General features: G+C 42.2%; 1 protein-coding gene across 4 annotated transcripts in view; it reads left to right on the forward strand.

Annotated features, from left to right (window-relative positions):
- SERAC1 (serine active site containing 1) overlaps window positions 1–21449 on the forward strand; it is a 51342-nt gene that overhangs the window by 3007 nt on the left and 26886 nt on the right. For 3 of the 4 annotated variants that reach the window (XM_034765314.1, XM_034765311.1, XM_034765313.1), the window contains exons 2-6: window positions 5921–6012; window positions 7654–7690; window positions 8142–8278; window positions 10319–10408; window positions 11473–11601. In XM_034765314.1, the coding sequence (XP_034621205.1) occupies window positions 5922–6012; window positions 7654–7690; window positions 8142–8278; window positions 10319–10408; window positions 11473–11601 (484 nt within the window). In that variant the 5' untranslated portion in view covers window position 5921. Of the gene's footprint in view, window positions 1–1443; window positions 1462–5920; window positions 6013–7653; window positions 7691–8141; window positions 8279–10318; window positions 10409–11472; window positions 11602–21449 lie in introns of those variants that run through there. The other variant, XM_034765312.1, reaches the window with a different exon arrangement.

Genomic DNA, 21449 nt, shown 5'->3' on the forward strand with positions numbered 1-21449 from the left:
CTCCACTTGCAGTTCATGGGGAAAACTTCCATTATCTTCAATGGGAGTATTATAAAGTCCTTTGAGATCAATCTTTAAGGCTATTGAACCACTGGAATTCCCATTAAAGATGATTTGCAAAGGATTTTTTTAAAAAGTGGGATTGCATCTCTCCCTCCCCCCCCATTTTGAGTGGTTGGGGTTTTGTTTTTTCTTTTTTCTTGCTTGTTACATTTTCTAAGGTAAGGGCTGGTCTTTCCTGGTTTTAGCTGTGTCCAGTTCTGGTGCCCACAATTCAAGAAGGGTGTTTATAAATTGGAGAGGGTTCAGAAAAGAGGAAGGAGAATGATTGATTTAAAGGATTGTAAAACATGCCATATAATGATAGACACTAGGAGCTCAATCTATTTAGCTTATCAATTGGAAGGTTAAGGGATGACTTGATCACAGTCTATAAGTACCTACATGGGGAACAAATATTTCGATTGCCTGTATTATACAGGAAGTCAGACTAAATGCCACAGTGGTTCTTTCTGGCCTTAGAATCTATGAATCTGATATTTTGCACTGTCACACTTTGAAGCTTTAACACCTGCCCTTTCAATCAACAAATGTCCTTCTTCCAAAATGTTATTTAGCCATTGAAGTTAAATAGGTGTTTAAAAGTTACCAAACAAACCAAATCCAAAAGGTTAAACAATGAAACCAAAAATCCTTTCCTCCTCTCATTTTCTCAGTTTTCATTCTCTTGAGTCTTGTGACATCCTTTCATTAGTTCTCCAGACAGTGTAGGCCTTGAGGTGCAGAGCTTCTATCTAGGATCCCCTCCTGAGAGCTGTGACTGCATGGGCCCCTGTGCAGGCCCCTAGAACCAGTTCAATCCTCCTGTAGTTTAAACACATCCTCTCCCAGATCTCGACCTGAAGGTGTGAGCCTTCTGGTTTACCTCTTCAAGGACCATGTGATAAGGTGTAGCACACAACACATACAGACTTTGCACAGGACTCACAGTTCTGCTCTTTAATAGCATGAGAAATACACGATCTTTTCAAAAATAATAAATCCTACATGTAATTCCCTGCCTCAGTTTCTTCACCACTCCAGAGTATTCTTTGGGCTTAGGTCAGAGTCCCTTGGGGCTATCTAAGGCAGGGGTTCTCAAACTGGGGGTCAGGACCCCTCAGGGGGTCATGAAGTTTTTACATAGGGGGTCGCAAGCTGTCAGCCTCCACCCCAAACCCTGCTTTGCATCCAGCATTTATAATGGTGTTAAATATATAAAATCTTTTTTTTAATTTATAAGGGGGGTCACACTCAGAGGCTTGCTGTGTGAAAGGGGTCACCAGTACAAAAGTTTGAGAACCACTGATCTAGGGTCTTTCTGTTCCAGTGCACGGTTTATATTCTGAAACATTGGGCCTTCTCTCTCCATCATGCCTTCTCCGACCTTGGTTGGTCCATCCTTATTCAAGTCTTGACCTGGTGAGACTTTTATAATCTGCTTTTGTCATCTGTCTCTTTGTCCTGCTTCAGGAACTTCCATTCTCCAGCCCCGTGCTGAGGGAAGTTGGAGAGAACTCATTTCCCAATTTGGGAATCCTTCTTAGCATAACTATTGTGTGGTCAGAGTATAATTGTTAAAATTGACAACTCTCTGTTGTTGCTGGTATGGGGAAGATGTGACGGGGTCTTGCAAGCAGTAGTGAAATCCCTATAGAGATATAACAATTTTCATAGCAACAACTCCATATTATTAGAATTAGTAAATTGTACAAATAAGACTCCCCAAGTCATAACACGGAGCGGAACAGTATTAATCAGAAACTAACAAATACAAAAAAAAGGGCACAAGCCCATTTTAATTTTTTTCCCTTTGGAGATCAATTTAAATTAACTGGGAGGTCCAGGTGCTCAGCATCCCTCAAGATCAGGCCCATAAAGACCTTTCTTATGGGAGCACTGTCAACGTGTGCATGCATTAGTTTGTCTTTTGAGTTAGTAAGAACTGTGGTCATATGGTGACTTAATTTGACATTTGTTTATTTAAAAGACACTTTATATATCCAATGTAATTAGTTAATTGTTGAACCCCTATTTGAGAGTACTCATTTGTTTTTAAATGCATTTTAATAAATTAATGTCTTCAATAATGCAGCTTACATAAGTATATAAACACAAACATCCAATGATACAGTCAATCTGTGGAACTCAGCCAGAGGATGTTGGGAAGGCCAAGACTATAATAGGGTTCAAAAAAGAACTAGATACATTGATGAAGGGTAGGTCCCCTCCATCAATGGCTATGAGCCAGGATGGGCAGAGGTGGAATCCCTAGCCTCTGCCAGAAATTCCATCATCTTGTTTGAGAACTGCAACCTTAACTCTGTCTTCTGGTTTTCCAGTGTTTGTGAGTGTATTTGTTCGTTTAATCCTAATATTATAAGACACATGCTGGGCAGTCAGTGAAATAAGGTAGTAACTTTAAGATAGTTTTTAATAAAGTTTTATTGACAAATACATCTCTTCTTATAAGCTTTCTATGCCAGATCTGATTCTGAGCCCCATGTAGATGATAAATACTTAATTTAGCCAAGAGCACTCTGTCTCTTCTTGAATCTATGTCTGAAAATAATAGTTAGACTGCCCAAAGCCCTAGTGTTACTTCAGACTTAGTTGGTAGAACAGTATCTTCTAATTTTTCTTGCACTTCATCTGAAGTTTTCTTCAAAATCTGTTTGAAGAATAGAGTGGAGCTGTGCAGAAGCTGCTCAAATACCAGTGCATTTCCAAGTGTAGATCTGCACAGGAGTTAACTCTGCTAGAAGCAGTATTAAATCCCTCCAATGGACTAGGGGAGGAGGGTAGTGCATGGTGATTCAGGCCCGGTGAGACAATATTATTCTTTCTCTGGAGGTAACAAGAGAACAGTATTAAATGTTAAAAGAACTGTGTACCACATTTGTACATAAGAAGAATGGTTTGGAGCTTAAGGCATTAGACAGGGACTTAGGAGATCTTGGTTCAGTTCTCCGTTCTGACACAAACTTTCCGTGTTACTTGGGCAAGTCACTTAATCACTTTGGGCTAGATAGTGATTCCCTTATTTACATTGAATAGCACCTAATTTCTTGAGTAGTGGCACTGACTTCAGTGGTACTACTTGAGGAGTAAGAGATAATCCTATGGGCTTGTCTACACTACCATTTAAGTCGATGTAACCCAAGTTGTTCATGGGTGTGGAAAAAGCCACTCTCCTGAGCGACATAAATTACATCGACTTAAAGCGGTGTCCACGCTGCGCTCTGTTGGCAGCAGACACTCTCCCGCCGATATATCTTCTGCCTCTAGTTGAGGTGGCGTAATTATGCCGATGGGAGAGTGCTCTCCAGTCGGCATAGCCCATCTTCACCAGAAGCTGCAGCTGCGCCAATGTAGCATGGTAGTGTAGACTAGGCCTATGTAGTTGAGAAACGTGCAGTGTGGCTATCTAAGCCTCAGTTCCCCATGTGTAAATGGGGATAATGGTAGTTACATATGTCACAGCGGTGTTGTGAGGATAAACCTGTTATTATTTGAGAGGCACTCAGATACTTCAGAGACAGACTCACTGTGGTATGTTCCGTTGGCAAAACTAATTATTCAGAGCTTCCATATTCTTAAAATATGCTTTGTGGTTGTGGTGGTGACTGTATTCACATCAAATATCTATGTTGTTTCATACCTGACCTCTCTATGTAGTAGACCAGTGGTTTTCAAACTTTTTTTTCTGGGGACCCCGTTGAAGAAAATTGTTGATGCCCACGACCCAGTAGAACTGGGGATGAGGGGTTTGGGGTGTGGGAGGAGGCTCAGGGCTGAGGTAGGGGGTTGGGGTGCAGGAGGGGTCAGGGATCTGGGCTGGGGGTGCAGACTCTGGGGTGGGGCTGGGGATGAGTGGTTTGGGGAACAAAAAGGGGTTCCAGCTTGGGGGGGGGCTCAGGGCTGGGGCAGGGGTTTGGGGCATGGACTTACCTCTGGTGGCTCCCGGTCAGTGGCACAGCCGGGATGCAGAGGCAGGCTTCCTGCCTACGGTGGCACCACGGACCACGCTGTGCCTCGGAAGCGGCCAGCAACAGGTCCAGGTCCGCGTGACTCTCGCCCGCCGCCACCGCCCCCCCAGCTCCCATTGGCCAGAAACCGGCCAATGGGAATTCAGAGCCGGTGCTCGGGCAGTGCGCGCAGCCCCGTGGCCCCCCTGCCTAGAAGCCGGACCCGATGCTGGCCACTTCTGGGGTGCAGCGTAGTGTTGGAAAAGGTAGGCACTAGCCTGCCTTAGCTGGGCAGCATCGCCGATGGGACTTTTAACATCCCGGTCGACGGTGCAGACCAGAGGAAGGCGACCCAGTGCTTTACATGCTGCGATCCAGTACTGGGTCGCAACCCACGGTTTGAAAAACACTGTAGTAGACTATAGTACAGTCACAGTCCTGATAATATTCTACCTCTTCTTAATGTTGAGGGAGCTATAATTTCACACACTAGAAAATATCCTCCACCTGATGGCTACAGCTACTTTTCGCTTCTTTTCTTTTATGAGGGTAGGTGTTTCTGTAGGATAATGCTTAGCCCCCTTAATGTGCTTGATCTTCATCAGCCCAGGCCATGACAGAACCTTAGAGCAAAGCATGTGTTTATCAAGTGTAGACTTTTACCTTCTTGGATCAGGACTGAGGGTACGATTTTGGCACAGAATTATTTAGTAAATTTCACAGCAGAGGTGCAGGGAAAAACTAAGTCACAGTAAAGGGGTGAGGGGTTGAAGAGCGATCCCACCCTACCTTCAGTCCGCATTAGCGGCTCCTGTCCAATGGAGCTGGGCCCAGCTCGCTACTCTGGGTGCTGCAACCTATCACATGTGGTTGCAGCGCCACTCAGGTTTGGTACATCCACCCCTCTGTTTCCATTTACAGAGAGGCGGATGGGCCACACCAGAGTGGTATTGTGACTGTATGTGTAGCTAAGTTGCAGTGCTAATCAAATTTGGCCAATTCGCTCTTCCATTTTCATCTGCAAAAGAGCAGAGGGGCCAAACTTGAGTGGTGTTGCAACGCCCAGAGCCAGGACCTGGACTGAGCCCAATAGGACAGGAGCTGGTACTGCAGAGTGAGTGCAGTGTGGGCTCCTCACGGACTCTATTCAGATTCATGATTACCGTGAACATTGTGACCTCCATGTGAAAATTATATCCTTAATCATAACCTTTTAACAGCAGAAGACTTCTGACAGTTTCTGTGAAATACATCTTTCAAAGATGTAAATGTTTATTTGTTGTTGAAAGCCCCATCAAGCAGATGGTTGTATAAACAAAATCAATTCTAAACATTAAGAACAATGAGATTACTACGAATTGGTGAAAAGCATGTATGATGCAGAGTAATGTCTTTATGGAGCTGTGGAAATATATGATACACCTCTACCCCGATATAACGCGACCCGATATAACACGAATTTGGATATAATGCAGTAAAGCAGCGCTCCGGGTGGGGCGAGGCTGCGCGCTCCGGCGGATCAAAGCAAGTTCGATATAACGCGGTTTCAGCTATAATGCGGTAAGATTTTTGGCTCCCGAGGACAGCGTTATATCGGGATAGAGGTGTACTTAATGAATAGCTACTAAGATGCAGCAATGGAGACTTACTAGAGGAGAGAGGTAATTTGAAAAATATGCACAGTAAAATCAACTGTAACACACAGTTTTAAAAAGCACTGTGTTAAACTTTTATCATTCAAGTGTAAGCTACCAAATGCAGTAATTTATGGATTTCTTAGGTTCTAGCTGTCTGTCACTTTAGTGTTCAATATAAATGAGTAATGCTTTTTTTGCTCTGAAAAGACACACAAATTTGCTGGAGGTTTTTAATTATATTACCTAAATTAATAATTTTTGTTTGTACATCTACAGAATGTCGTTGGCTGCTTATTGTGTATTTTGCTGCAGAAGAATAGGAACTTCTGGTCCAACCACAAAAAGTGATCTGCTGTGGAAAGATATCAGTAAGTGCAATTCTGTAAATATTAGCCCGATGAGCTCATAAAAATGACTGTGTTGCTACAATAAGCTGTGTATTTGCATTATGTATTGGACTTCACAAGATGATATTGGAAAGGTCTACATACCATGTGTAACCCCAAAATACTTGGAGATGATACGTTCATGTTTTCAGTCTCTCTCCCATCCCTCCAGTGTATTGCCATCACTCACCTTGTCAAACAGAGTTGTCATTTAAAATATCATTATTATGCTTCAGTGTCAACACTTCATTGACATGAGTGGAATAGCTAGCATTGATCAGATAGATAGCTCTGCACTGGTTAAGCTTTATTCATATCACAAAGGACTAGCTTCACAACCATAAAGGCTAGAAACTTAATTTATTTGAAAAAAAGAAAACAAAAGATTTTTAGAACACAAGATGGCAGTCTCCAAAAAATTACCATCGAATTAAGCTTCCATAAATTGACCTCATTCAATGTCTGTTTTTTTACCCTTAGAACCATAGGAACAAACTTATCCTGAGATTCTTAAAGCAAGGGGCAACATTTGAGTAAACATAGCTCCTGGGTTCTTTTCCTGCCTGCCTGCTGGCAGTAGGCTTACCACCCTTCTTTCTTACTCTCTACCTTCCTTCTGCTTTCCCTCTCTAGAAGGAGAGCCCTCTGGATTCCTAATCTCTCTGCCCCAGCATCGAAGACTGGATACTTCCATTCTTGATAGATAGCAGACTTTGTGTTTCATGCCTGTTTTACCTTCCCTGTCAGTAACTTTTCCAGCATGTACTGCTTCTCGTTTTCATGCCAGAAATCTTTGAGAAGCCTGCTCCATGCTACTTCCCTGCAAGGACAGAACCTGGTGGAGTGGGAGGTGGGGCAAGTCTCCAAAGGAAGTTTATTCTTGACAGGATGAGATATGTCCTATTGGGATTTGCTCCTCCCAGTAGTAACAGACCCTTTCCATTGGCTCCTCTGGAATCCAAAAACAGGCTTACCTTGTCCAGGTATAAAATGCCTTAGGTCTGGCCAGTGTCCTTAGAATTGAAGTGTAACGCACTATAAGTGCCAAATACTGTGTCAGCTGTCCTGTTTAGATGAATGAGATTTGACTGAATTCCTGTAAAGAAAACCTATTAGAGAGACCTTTGCAAGACTTGACAGATAAGAGCATGTATCTTCCTGTATTTACCCCCACACAGCAGAGATCTCAATGAAATTATTTATTTAAAGGAGGAATCTTCTTCATAGTTTATGGCAACAGTTCAGTAGTAGCCATATTGTTGATCACGTGCTACTGAGCTTATGAATGTCACCAACTAGAGAGAATAATACTGAAGAGAAGACAAATATACTGTCAGTAATAAATGATTTATTAGCTTATTTAGCTGTGAAAGCAGGGAATTTTGTAATTTAAAACTAGAGGGGAAGAATGTAGAAAATAGAATCTATCAATAGTTTTCAACTACTGAAAAGATGGAGTCAGAAACAGAAAAATGAGTATGAAAAGCCTGCTCTATTCCTCTTTTAAAATTTTTATCATCTTTGATGTACAGTATCCAGAACTGATCAAATGCCTTAACTTTTTAATAACGATTTGTATGCACACAGTTTGTTTGACCGTGGGTGTTTTTTTATTTATTTAAGGAAAATTTTCAAAATTAACTGGATCACTTATTCTCGGGTAAGTTGTAACTAACAATTACCCATCTAATTTATATCTTTTATTTATATCTGAAGTTATGTCACTTTTCCCCAAAAAAAGGATGTTGCTAAGGTATCTTTAAACATGAAGTACCATAAGTTTTAAATGATAACTGAACATCTTTACATATTTTAAAGTACTGTCCATTAAGATCACTTTTCTTTCTTTGCCCTGATTATTTGAGACACTATACTGGCCCCTGCAACATGTCAAACACTTGATTACAAAGAAGATCAAATGTGTATATTGCATTTGATAAAGTATATTCTCTATAGAGCAAATAATGATTTACCATAAAACAGTTTTCAACCTATATTTGCCTTCTTCATTCTTTGCATTTGTATTTTTAGATGATATGGTGGTCCCTTCTAGCCTTAAACTCTGTGACTAATACAGTATTTATATTCCATTTTCTTTTCTTTTTTTTAAGAGGTTTTGTATTTATTACATATGAAGTTCTGGCCCTAAAGAAGTTACTGACACTCGATACTCAAGCTGTACAGCAAGAGAAACTGAAGTCCTATATTTATATAAATACAGTTTCTTTAGATCCCAGTGAATGTCAAGGTAAGCTATGTAAGATTGTGTGCTGAGAGACAGAACTAAGAGAGCAGCTTTTCAAACAATACATGAGACACTGGGGTGGTAAAAAAGGACTAAAAAGAATTTGGTCATGCTGCGTGGTCCTGTAATAAACATAGTGTGAGATTTTCTATTGTGCCGCTAAGAAGCATAGCACAGAACTTGTAGCCCAGTGTGGGAGAGAGATAAAGTGACATTAAACCACCCTTGTGCACTTCGGATCCTAGGCTGCTACAGGGCCCCCTGGCATAATGTAGACAGCCCTTGAAGCCTGTCTAAATTACAGCAGCCTCCCAGGGCTGCCTGGAATCTCCACAGCCCTGCATGCTGCAGTCCCACCCTTGGCAGATCCCCTCCCACCCCAGCACGTCCCTTTCACCTGAGGTTACAAAGAGGTCATTGGAGGTGGCAGCCTCACTGCTGTTTTTGACAATGCTTGTACCTGGGGATTCCTGTCCCATCTGGGTACAGAGCTTTTAGGGCTCTTATATGCCTCTCTGGCCCTTTTACATGGCACACAGGGGCTGGAGTGGGGATGAGGATCTCGACAGTAATAAATGCAATTGTCGGTGCTGAATACTGTTCAGCTGTGCTGTCTTGCATCGCACAAGGTATGCCTTCAATTTTCCCTCTTCCAGAGGCAAATAGTAAAGACGATTATCTATTCATTCTCCTTCCTTTATTTTTTTGAGCATCATCTGACACACATGTATAACTACTGATCACTTAAACTGACATTGTTTCATGGACCCTTGAGAACAGCCATGTTATCATTCTTATTAGGAAATGGAATTGGAGTTGTTTCATCTCTTGTATAACCTAAGTGTTAGAGTGCTGATCTAATCTTGTAACAAAACGACTTCTATGCTTTTATTGTACCTTATCCATATTATTTGGCCTCAGAGTTTAAGTGGCTCATGCATCCGAAGAAGTGAGGTTTTTACTCACGAAAGCTTATGCCCAAATAAATCTGTTAGTCTTTAAGGTGCCACCAGACTCTTTGTTGGTTCAGAAAATGACTGTTATCTCATAAATGAAAAGCACTATGAAGTTATTATAATTCTTTAATATAGAAAATATGTTTTCTTGAATGTAATTTGCAAAAAAAAAAAAATTAAAAAAACCTAAAACCCTGTGGTCCTTTAAATAAAGCATCTTTCTAACTGAAAAGTTGGGCAACTGCTTTAGAACTTAACAGGCTGTTTAAATAAATAAAATTTTAGATTGGTAAAACTTTCTCTCTCCCTCTGCACACATTGGTTTTATCCTTTTACATTTTAAATGGTGAACATGAATGGTGTCATTGTAGATGTAGAGATTGACGTTCTGAATCTCAGTCCATAGAAATACTGCATAACAGACTAGGAAGAATTTCCTTTTTCCATTAGTTCACATATAGTAGTGCGAGAGGCAAAATAATATGGACCTACTATATAAAAGGGAATATAAAACTAAATGTTTTAGATACAGCAACACTGACATGCAAGCAGCTCTTGGTTGGAGGTTGGTAATAAACTACACAAATCATTCAGTGTGCCAGTGAATGTGTAGAGAAGCTTTGGTAACAAATCCCTACTTTTGTGAAAAGTGCCGGAGGGTCTTTAATGTCCAGGCAGAGACAATTGGACCTCAACTCCTCATCTGAAAGACCCACACACAATAAAATGCCTACTTTGAAAGGATAAAGGGTTAAGTTTAATTCTGCTGTAACTTGAATTTATGGTTTAATGGAAACTGGTTATTTCAAACCTGAGCCTGAGATCTTAAGCCACTCCTCAGTTTAAAGAAAAAAAAGTGACAGTCTTTTGTCCTATTTATATGTGCATTAATTTTTCTTTTGACGTCAGTGGGAAGCACACCTATGTAAAGAGAATAACCTAAAATACAAAAGAGAGAAATGTACAATATTCTCCCATAGTAACTGTTTGAAGAGTTTTTTTTAAATCTTTAAGATTGTCGGTTCCTGGGCATAATACTACAACATTTCCCTTATCAACCTTGAATAAGCCTATAATATTTTCATAGGAATCACATGCAAGGCAAGAAAAGAACTTCATAAAGTAGTGAGGAAAATACTAGAAACTGAAGCTAAAATACTCCGGAGACCTTTTGATGGTAGGTATTAAGAGTGGAAATGTTGGGCTTGTCTGTGATTAATATTCATGTTTAGAAAAGTACAAATCTATTACCTTTAGAAAATAGAAGCATTTTTCTTATGTATCTGATACTAGTTTGTAGTTATAATATTCCTACATGATTATAATATTTCATGCCACTTTTACAAACAGGGTGTTTAAAGGAAAGTTATATGCATTATATTTTGATAACAAATGTTAGACACATGCTAGGACAGAATACTGCATCCTCTTTCAGAAGAGATTTGAAGCTTAAAACTTTTGTGATGCCAAAAGCATTGTTTGGTGAAGAAGTCCTGGAAGATTTTTCATTTTAGGAACTAGGTGTGAGTATGTGACATTCTTCATCAGGATTGTTGTTAGTGTTAATTGAAAGGAACGCAACCTCTTTGTAATGTGTGTGTGTGTGTGTGTGTGTGTGTGTGTGTTAGAGCACAGGACTTGGTGTCAGGACTTAAAGGTTCAATTCCTGATTCTGCCATCAGCTTGATATGACATGTTGGGCAAATAACTTTCTATCTGCCCTCATTTACACATCTGTTAAATGGGTATAATATGTACCTCACAGAAGTGTTGTGAGTGTGGTTCAGTAGATTAAGGCCCAGATCCTTAGAGTTGCTGATCATCCCCAACTCCCACTGAAGCCAGTGGCAGTTATGGTTGGTAAGCACTATACAGGATCAGTTCTTAAATATAAATAAAGCATTTTGAGATCCTCAGTTTAAAGACTCTATATAAGTATAAAATATAAAAAGATGAGGTGAAATCCTGGCCCTATTAAATTAAATGAAAACAAACTCCCACTGATTTCAGTAGGATCAGGATTTTGGCCATGGTCTTCTGAAGATTATGTTGCTTCCATTTTATCGGTCTGTTACCAGTTTTTTGATATTGTAGCACTTATTAAATGATTGCTCCATAAATGGTTATTAAGTCATATTAATAATCCAGGAAATAGTATTTTTGGTTGGTAAATAAGAAGGTGACTATGAAAGAAAAATGCTTATTAATTTTAACATTATATTTATGTGATTTTTGGTAAAGAATATTTCAGTACGTTTACAGAAGATCATGAACGTGCCTTGTGGGTCCTCTTGAAGAGAAGTCAATCAGAAGACAGAATCGTTCGACTGCAGGCGGTGCAGCAATTGGCAGAGAACGGTCACTGGCATGGTAATGTATGCTGTGACAACCTAACCAATCTTTGAAACATGATGAGATCTCATTTAACTGCTCTATGTTCATTGGCAAATACTAACATGAAAAGGGGCTGGTAGCCAAAGGAGAAGGCAAATATTCTTTTTTGAAAATGGTTTTCAAATTTTTTTATTTAAATTTTAATTTATTGCTGATTAAAGGCACCCATATGCACAAAACAGCGCATGTGTGACTGCAGTGCAGGCTTCCCCATGCTGCCCCACCCATGTGCCTCAATCTTGACCTCATCTAGACAAGAGAAGGTAGCTTAGTTTCTGTATCTTTTAGTTCTTTGACCTTTGTGTTGGGACTACCAACAAGATTGTCTGTTGTGGTGGCAGCTTGGTGATGTCCATTTGGGACAGAACTGAGGCTATCAAACACAATTCTTGAAGACCACTTAAAAGCTATTGGATGGTAACAACTATGGGTTACTACCAGTTTGGTCTAGATTTGATGTGGCAGCCTGGAGGTGAAAGATTTTTCATGCTATTATCATCCTAAAACATTCATTCTACCCTAAAGTATTTTTTTAATGTCTGTGTTTGCTCAGAGAAGTAGAAACCTCCCCTACACTTAGGTAAGAGAACTTTTCTTTAAGGCCAATTTAGCTTCATGTTCCTGTATTATAAGTTATAGCTTCTAGCTATTTATAATAAATGCTGACATTCTTTTATGTTAAAGGAGCCTTTGCTTCTTGGGTTTACCCTTTTCAGAATAAAAGCTCAGTTTTGTTATTTTGATTCTTTCCAGTATGTTTATACTTAGAAAATCCCAGGGTTCCTGTTCTTATTTTTTCAGAGCTAAATTTCTGGCAAATGTGGTAGAATTGCTTGGCATGTATCAGTGCATTCTTTGCCATGGTAGCAGTGCTAAAACATATGCTTCTATCCTTCACTTCTGCACTCCAAAAACTTTCTCTAGTAATTCTGGTAGAATTTTGGGAGCTCTTAGGTTTTTTTAGTACGTTTATGGCCATGGAAGCTAATCCTGTACGTCCAGATATATTGGGGGATAGCAAGGGAAGTGTCATACTATTATCAGGTGCATGTACAGCATATAGTACTCCTGAGAAAATGTGCTTTCTGATTTTTTGCTGGGGAGCTAGAGGAGCATACACTTGCTTATGTTGTTAGTACATTTAGTTCTGCCAGGTCCACAGATACAGAAACAATGTCAAAGCTCAAGTACAGGGAAGAATCTAGCCCATGACCTCCAGGCCAATCAGGTATCTCTTTTTCAGCACTTAGGTTGACAGCGCAAAGCAAAGTTAATTGAATCATAGAATCATAGAATATCAGAGTTGGAAGGGACCTCAAGAGGTCATCTAGTCCAACCCCCTGCTCAAAACAGGACCAATTCCCAGCTAAATCATCCCAGCCAGGGCTTTGTCAAGCCGGGCCTTAAAAACCTCCAAGGAAGGAGACTCCACCACCTCCCTAGGTAACGCATTCCAGTGTTTCACCACCCTCCTAGTGAAATAGTTTTTCCTGATATCCAACCTGGACCTCCCCCACTGCAACTTGAGACCATTGCTCCTTGTTCTGTCATCTGCCACCACTGAGAACAGCCGAGCTCCATCCTCTTTGGAACCCCCCTTCAGGTAGTTGAAGGCTGCTATCAAATCCCCCCTCATTCTTCTCTTCTGGAGACTAAACAATCCCAGTTCTCTCAGCCTCTCCTCATAAGTCATGTGCTCCAGACCCCTAATCATTTTTGTTGCCCTCCGCTGGACTCTTTCCAATTTTTCCACATCCTTCTTGTAGTGTTGGGCCCAAAACTGGACACAGTATTCCAGATGAGGCCTCACCAATGTCGAATAAAGGGGAACGATCACGTTCCTCGATCTGCTGGCAATGCCCCTACTTATACAGCCCAAAATGCCGTTAGCCTTCTTGGCAACAAGAGCACACTGTTGACTCATATCCAGCTTCTCGTCCACTGTGACCCCTAGGTCCTTTTCAGCAGAACTGCTACCTAGCCATTCGGTCCCTAGTCTGTAGCAGTGCATGGGATTCTTCCGTCCTAAGTGCAGGACTCTGCACTTGTCCTTGTTGAACCTCATCAGGTTTTTTTCTGCCCAATCCTCTAATTTGTCTAGGTCCCTCTGTATCCGATCCCTACCCTCTAGTGTATCTACCACGCCTCCTAGTTTAGTGTCATCTGCAAACTTGCTGAGAGTGCAGTCCACACCATCCTCCAGATCATTAATAAAGATATTAAACAAAACCGGCCCCAGGACCGACCCTTGGGGCACTCCACTTGAAACCGGCTGCCAACTAGACATGGAGCCATTGATCACTACCCGTTGAGCCCGACGATCTAGCCAGCTTTCTATCCACCTTACAGTCCATTCATCCAGCCCATACTTCTTTAACTTGGTGGCAAGAATACTGTGGGAGACCGTATCAAAAGCTTTGCTAAAGTCAAGAAATAACACATCCACTGCTTTCCCCTCATCCACAGAGCCAGTTATCTCATCATAGAAGGCAATTAGGTTAGTCAGGCATGACTTCCCCTTTGTGAATCCATGCTGACTGTTCCTGATCACTTTCCTCTCCTCTAAATGTTTCATAATTGATTCCTTGAGGACCTGCTCCATGATTTTTCCAGGGACTGAGGTGAGGCTGACTGGCCTGTAGTTCCCCGGATCCTCCTTCTTCCCTTTTTTAAAGATGGGCACTACATTAGCCTTTTTCCAGTCATCTGGGACCTCCCCCGATCGCCATGAGTTTTCAAAAATAATGGCTAATGGCTCTGCAATCTCACCCGCCAACTCTTTTAGCACCCTCGGATGCAGCGCATCCGGCCCCATGGACTTGTGCACGTCCAGTTTTTCTAAATAGTCCTGAACCACTTCTTTCTCCACAGAGGGTTGGTCACCTTCTCCCCATGCTGTACTGCCCAGTGCAGCAATCTGGGAGCTGACCTTGTGCGTGAAGACAGAGGCAAAAAAATCATTGAGTACATTAGCTTTTTCCACATCCTCTGTCACTAGGTTGCCTCCCTCATTCAGTAAGGGGCCCACACTTTCCTTGATTTTCTTCTTGTTGCTAACATACCTGAAGAAACCCTTCTTGTTACTCTTAACATCTCTTGCTAACTGCAACTCCAAGTGTGATTTGGCCTTCCTGATTTCACTCCTGCACGCCTGAGCAATATTTTTATACTCCTCCCTGGTCATTTGTCCAATCTTCCACTTCTTATAAGCCTCTTTTTTGCATTTAAGATCAGCAAGGATTTCACTGTTTAGCCAAGCTGGTCGCCTGCCATATTTACTATTCTTTCTACACATCGGGATGGTTTGTTCCTGCAACCTCAATAAGGATTCTTTAAAATACAGCCAGCTCTCCTGGACCCCTTTGCCCTTCATGTTATTCTCCCAGGGGATCCTGCCCATCTGTTCCCTGAGGGAGTCAAAGTCTGCTTTTCTGAAGTCCAGGGTCCGTATTCTGCTGCTCTCCTTTCTTCCTTGTGTCAGGATCCTGAACTCGACCATCTCATGGTCACTGCCTCCCAGGTTCCCATCCACTTTTGCTTCCCCTACTAGTTCTTCCCTGTTTGTGAGCAGCAGGTCAAGAAAAGCTTTGCCCCTAGTTGGTTCCTCCAGCACTTGCACCAGGAAATTGTCCCCTACACTTTCCAAAAATTTCCTGGATTGCCTGTGCACCGCTGTATTGCTCTCCCAGCAGATATCAGGGTGATTAAAGTCTCCCATGAGAACCAGGGCCTGCGATCTAGCAATTTCTGCTAGTTGCCAGAAGAAAGCCTCGTCCACCTCATCCCCCTGGTCTGGTGGTCTATAGCAGACTCCAACCACAACATCACCCTTGTTGCTCCCACTTCTCAACTTTATCCAGAGACTCTCAGGTTTTTCTGCAGTATCATACCGGAGCTCTGAGCAGTCATACTCCTCTCTTACATACAACGCAACTCCCCCACCTTTTCTGCCCTGCCTGTCCTTCCTGAACAGTTTATATCCATCCATGACAGTACTCCAGTCATGTGAGTTGTCCCACCAAGTCTCTGTTATTCCAATCACATCATAGTTCCCTGACTGTGCCAGGACTTCCAGTTCTCCCTGCTTGTTTCCCAGGCTTCTTGCATTTGTGTATAGGCACTTAAGATAACTCAATGATCGTCCCTCTTTCTCAGCATGAGACAGGAGTCCTCCCCTCTTGCGCTCTCCTGCTTGTGCTTCCTCCCAGGATCCCATTTCCCCACTTACCTCAGGGCTTTGGTCTCCTTCCCCCGGTGAACCTAGTTTAAAGCCCTCCTCACTAGGTTAGCCAGCCTGCTGGCGAAGATGCTCTTCCCTCTCTTCGTTAGGTGGAGCCCGTCTCTGCCTAGCACTCCTTCTTCTTGGAACACCATCCCATGGTCGAAGAATCCAAAGCCTTCTCTCCTACACCACCTGCGTAGCCATTCGTTGACTTCCACGATTCGACGATTTTTCCTTGCACAGGGAGGATGGACGAGAACACCACTTGCGTCTCAAACTCCTTTATCCTTCTTCCCAGAGCCACGTAGTCTGCAGTTATCCGCTCAAGGTCATTCTTGGCAGTATCATTGGTGCCCACGTGGAGAAGCAGGAAGGGGTAGCGATCCGAGGGCTTGATGAGTCTCGGCAGTCTCTCCGTCACATCGTGTATCCTAGCTCCGGGCAAGCAGCAGACCTCTCGGTTTTCCCGGTCGGGGCGGCAGATAGATGACTCAGTCCCCCTGAGGAGGGAGTCCCCGACCACCACCACCCTCCTCCTCCTCTCCCATTGCTGAGAATGCAAAACAGAGTGAGATTATGAACAGTTTATCAAATAAAGTAGGATAGCCATTTTACTTAAAATCTTATATTAAGTGCAGCATCCTTTTCTAATCTTCTCCTGTTGATTCATTTCTCTCTGTGTAGAAGATTCACTTTAAAAGGATTCTAAATAATACTACTGAGGAAGACTGGAACAGCACTTAAAATCAATTACTAAAGTGTCCAGTCTGTAGAGCTGTCATGCATAGTCCCAGAGATGGTTGTGTTTCAGCAAAGGATGCACTGGGTGACTTTATTTTCATTTCTATTTTAATATTTTTTTAATAATAAAATGTTAAGATTGCATCTTGACTTAATCCCTTGTTTTCATTCACTCATAATTTTTTCCCCCATACATTCTCCTTTTGGGACTGTTACTGTCTTTCTGATCAGAGCCCAAAGCTCAACTTTACTTTTAAAGTTTGAAGATGTGTTCAGCTGTTTTTGAGTTGTGTGAACAGGGAATATAATATACTTGCCCCTGAATTCTTTTTATATGTAAGGGTGTCCAAAAATTGCAGGCCACTATCTTGTTGTGGAAACCACAACTTCTAACACATACTGTAAATTTTTATAGTTGCTACAAATTTGAATAGTGTTGGGACCCCAGGCACCAACTTGCAATGCCACTTGTTCATGAGGTCGCAATGCCAATCACTCAAATTTTGCCCAGTCTCCCCTCAGTCATGACAGAGTGGTGCCCTGGCCAAATTTGAGTGAGTGGCGCTGGAACTTGGTGCACTCAAATTTGGCTCTGCACCAAAATTATAACTTTAAACAACCGTGGCTGCAACTTTTGAACCAAAAATCACCACTTCCTTACAGCCTTATTTATACAGATATAACTCAAAAATTGCTGAATGTTAAAATAACCTCACTTGTGGTTCTGTGTCTGAATGACAAACAGATGTTTGGTAAGTTTGGAAAACAAAATAGAATAAAAAAAAGTAAGTAAATAAAGATTCACTTTCACATATGCACATTATTGTATTAGCAAATGTACAAGTGGTACAATAAAGATTGGAAAAAAGTTCAAAATACAAAATATAAAGTCTGGAAATAAAACAGAGGTGTCTGTCAGAAAAAAAGAAAAATGTCAAAAGGGCTTATGTAAGCATCACGCATAGTTTAGCCATTCAGTAACTTTGGGGTCAGAAGTATGGGTCTGGAAAGTCCTCCTGATAGACCATCACAAGATAGCAATCATTCAGTAGGCGTCCATCTGCAACTACGCAGAGGGCTGTCCCTGAGTCTCCTGGTGTAGTCATTTGCCACACACCTCACCAGCCCACATCTGAAATGGTTGAGCTTGCAATAGAGGGTCTGCCTGGCTTTGAGCTGCCATGCCACACCACCTCATCAAGCTGAGTAATGAGGAAGGAGTTTCTTACAGAGGGAGCAGCATGTTCCCATTTTGCTCGCCACAGTGTGATAACCATGGACATGGTTAGTAACATAGTCCAGATTAGTCTTCTACTAATGAGACAGTGGCAAGGCGCCTCCTATATATCTTTGAAAATTGGCAGTTGTGGTATCTCCGGGGTTTTGTCAAGGAGATTCTTTGCTGCACTATAACACTTGATGTTAGGAGGCAGGACATTAGAAAGGACTGGTAACCAATCGGTGTTTGTTGGTCTCATAGTCCTGTTGTTATTCTTATCATTTGATTCAATTGTACATCAGCTAGCTTTGTGTAGAGAGGGTTTAACCACTCAGAAGCACAGTATTCTCCATCGGAGTAGTAGAGAGCTAACTGTGTCTGCACATTAGCACCCCAAGTTGTGCTTGCAAGTTTATATAAAAGGCCCTTTCTGCTCTTAATCTTCTGAGTTACCTTGGTGAGGTGGTCCTTATAGGCAAGTGTGCAAGTTAAACTTACTCCTAGATATACTGGCTTTGGATATTGTGCTAATCATTCTCCATTCAAGAAGATGTTGAGTTCTCATGAAGCGTTAGTGTAATTGAGATGAAAGCATGATGATACTGATGTCAAAGATATTACCTTGATGGGTTGTTAGGTCTACAGAAAAGATGCTTTGAAACAGAAAATTACAAGCGATGCTGGAAAATAAATTGAGCACTTGGAGGATCCAGAAGAACATAACTCTCAGGAATCTGTTCTTGCCACAACTTTTTTGAACATTGAAAATCCTCCAATCTCTCCCTACCTTCAAGAAACAGAAACTTCAAAAAGGTTGAGGACAACTTGAACCAAGACATGGCAGCCATAAGTGGCTATTGCAAGAAGTGGAAATTGAGCCCAGTGTGTCAAAGACAGTGTCATGTTGCTTTCATCTCAAGAAAAGTAAACAGTATATCTTTGAGTGATAATGAGGAAGGATGTTGTGGTAGTTGGGACACTAGCTTGGAACTTGGGAGATTTTCGTTCAGTTCACTGTTCCATCAGACTTCCTGTGGAATCTTGGACTTTTACAATGCAAATGATCTCTCCCTGCAACTTCTGATACAAATGAATAGCCCGTTGAATTCGTGCATGTTTGGTGTCATGCTGTCTGGAATGGCTCACAACTGTGAGTACCTACCTCAGGGTAGACTGTCAAAAGCAGGGCAGACACTCCAAACTGGGTCCTACTATGTTCTATAATTGGATTTCACTAACCCAGGGATCTCAAACTCAAATCACCACGAGGGCCACATGAGGACTAGTACATTGGCCTGAAGGCCGCATCACTGACACCTTTTCATAAAAAGATACAAAAGCCCCCCACCCCCAACACCAACACCCACTCCATCCTTTCCATGAGGCTTTGCCCCTGCCCTGCCTCTTCCCATTCCAACCCCCCCGCCAAAGTCCCCCCCCCCACTCCGCCCCCTCCCTGCCCCTATTCCAACCCCTTCCCCAAATCCCCGCCCCATCCCACCTCTTCTCCGCCTCCGCCTCCTCCCCTGAATGCACAGCTCCCCGCTCCTCCCCGCTCCCTGGCGGCGGGAAGCGCCAGGAGGTAGGCCGAGGAGTGGGGAGCTGAACTCCCAAGATATTGCAATAGTCTTATAATGGAGTCACAGACAGTCCCCTTAAACACTCCAGTCAATTTTGCCACCCAGACAAGATGGACTATGTGATAATTGGTCACTTACACCAAAAATCATAAAATATTCAGGTTACACCCAATCCCAAGAGACCTGTTGCTTACGCAGGTCGATTTGCATTCCAGATCTTACACTGGAGACACTGCTGATAGCCAATTCTGTAATAAATAACTAAAGTTGTATTAACTAAGAAAAAGAAATGAGTTATTGAGAGGTTAAAGCAGATACAAATATATGTACAGGTGAATCACAGTCTATAATTTCAAAAGGTAGCAGAGATGTAGGGTTCTGCCAGTTTCCCGAAAGATTTTCATGGCTACCCAGAATAACTCTGGGGATCTCTGCCTCCTTGTTTGCCTTATTAAAATCCAAAAAGCCCATAAATGAAGAATTTTTCCTTGTGTCCCTATTTCTTGCTTCTTCTCACAGAAATGAAACTGACAGCAAGAGTTCCCATCCAGATTCCTTCTTCATGGTGGTGAGGGGGAGGAATGAACTTACCAAAGTCTTTGATCTCACACACAATGACCATTTACTTTCCATGTGCAGGAATTAGCACTTTCCTGTTAAAGTTCTTCATTTGTATTACAAAAGACTTCTTTCTCATTTGACGGGTTACTTAGTTACAGGGCTGACACTTGGCTTATCAGTGTTATACCTTGTTTGTGGTGTTGGCCTCTTTCCTTGTCTGGATAAAACCTGTTATCAATTCGCTTGACATGGTTTAAACATATTTTAGTTATAATTTCAGCATATCTTCATCGTCCTTTGTGGGTTGGCCTTACATACATCACACAAAAATATTAATGATCAGTCAGTTATTAGTTTTCCAATGATGTATTACGTGACACCTTTTAGATACAGAATATAACAGTAGTGAGTTTGGATACATTGAGCTGACCAGAAACTCACTAGTAGATACCAGGAAGCCCCGTGCCTTCTCGCATAGGGATGCTTTTAGGGTCACGGCTGGTTAAGAAACATCAGTGGGTTCAGCTCTTTCCCTCATTGCACTCAGTATTTTATCCTTTTCTTGATAGTAGTGTAGATAGACAATCACATCTTTTGGTCTGGTGTCTACTGGGGACCTGGGGAATAGGGATTTGTGAGCCCTCTCAGTATGAATGCAATCTTTATTGCTCAGTTTTAATATGTAATGGAAAATATCGTCCAACGTGTCCAGCAGGTTTCTCGCTTCAGTTTCCTCTGGAATAACTTTTATCCTTGTATTATTCTTGCATTCTCAGTTCTCCGTGTCCTACAGCTTTAATTCTATTTCTTTTTCTCTTTTTTCAATTATTTGGATTCTTTCATGTAGATTAGTAATGTTGTCCAGTTGCTCATTTAATCCTGTTTTTGCATCTAATATTTTCCCTTTCATCTCAATTTCATTTTTTGTATCCTTAATGTAAGCCTGGAACTTTTATCTCAATTCCTTATTCATCTTTTTGATATCTAATGGCCCGGGCCCCGCAGCTCGGCTCGGCTCTGGCCCGGCCCCCGCAGCTTGGCCCGGCTCGGCTCTGGCCTGGCCCCTGCGGCTCGGCTCAGCTCCGGCCCCCGCAGCTCGGTTTGGCTCGGCTTGGCTCGGCTCTGGCTCAGCTCGGGCCTGGTCCCCGCGGCTCGGCTCGGGCCCGGCCCCCTCAGCTCGGCTTGGCTCCAGCCCTCCGCAGCTCAGCTCCTGGCCGGACCCAAGCCCCACGACCTTGGCCGGAGCTCCGGCCCTGCAAGTGGTTTAAACCAAATGTTTCACAGGTGGTCATTGACTGAGTGTTCCTCATGTTCTGGATCCCTTGTTTGAGACCTTATGGTCTGATTTGGAGAAGTGCTGAGTGCTCAAAGCTGCCACTGAAGTCAATGAGTGCTGTGCTTTAAACATATTTAGTAATTATGTAATGCTAAATAATCTGAAAAATCAGATCCTAAGTGTTTTATATTGGGCACCTTAAATTAGTGGATACTTTTGATCTTT

This window comes from Trachemys scripta, chromosome 3, assembly GCF_013100865.1.
Source record: "Trachemys scripta elegans isolate TJP31775 chromosome 3, CAS_Tse_1.0, whole genome shotgun sequence".
NCBI classification, from domain to species: domain Eukaryota; kingdom Metazoa; phylum Chordata; order Testudines; family Emydidae; genus Trachemys; species Trachemys scripta.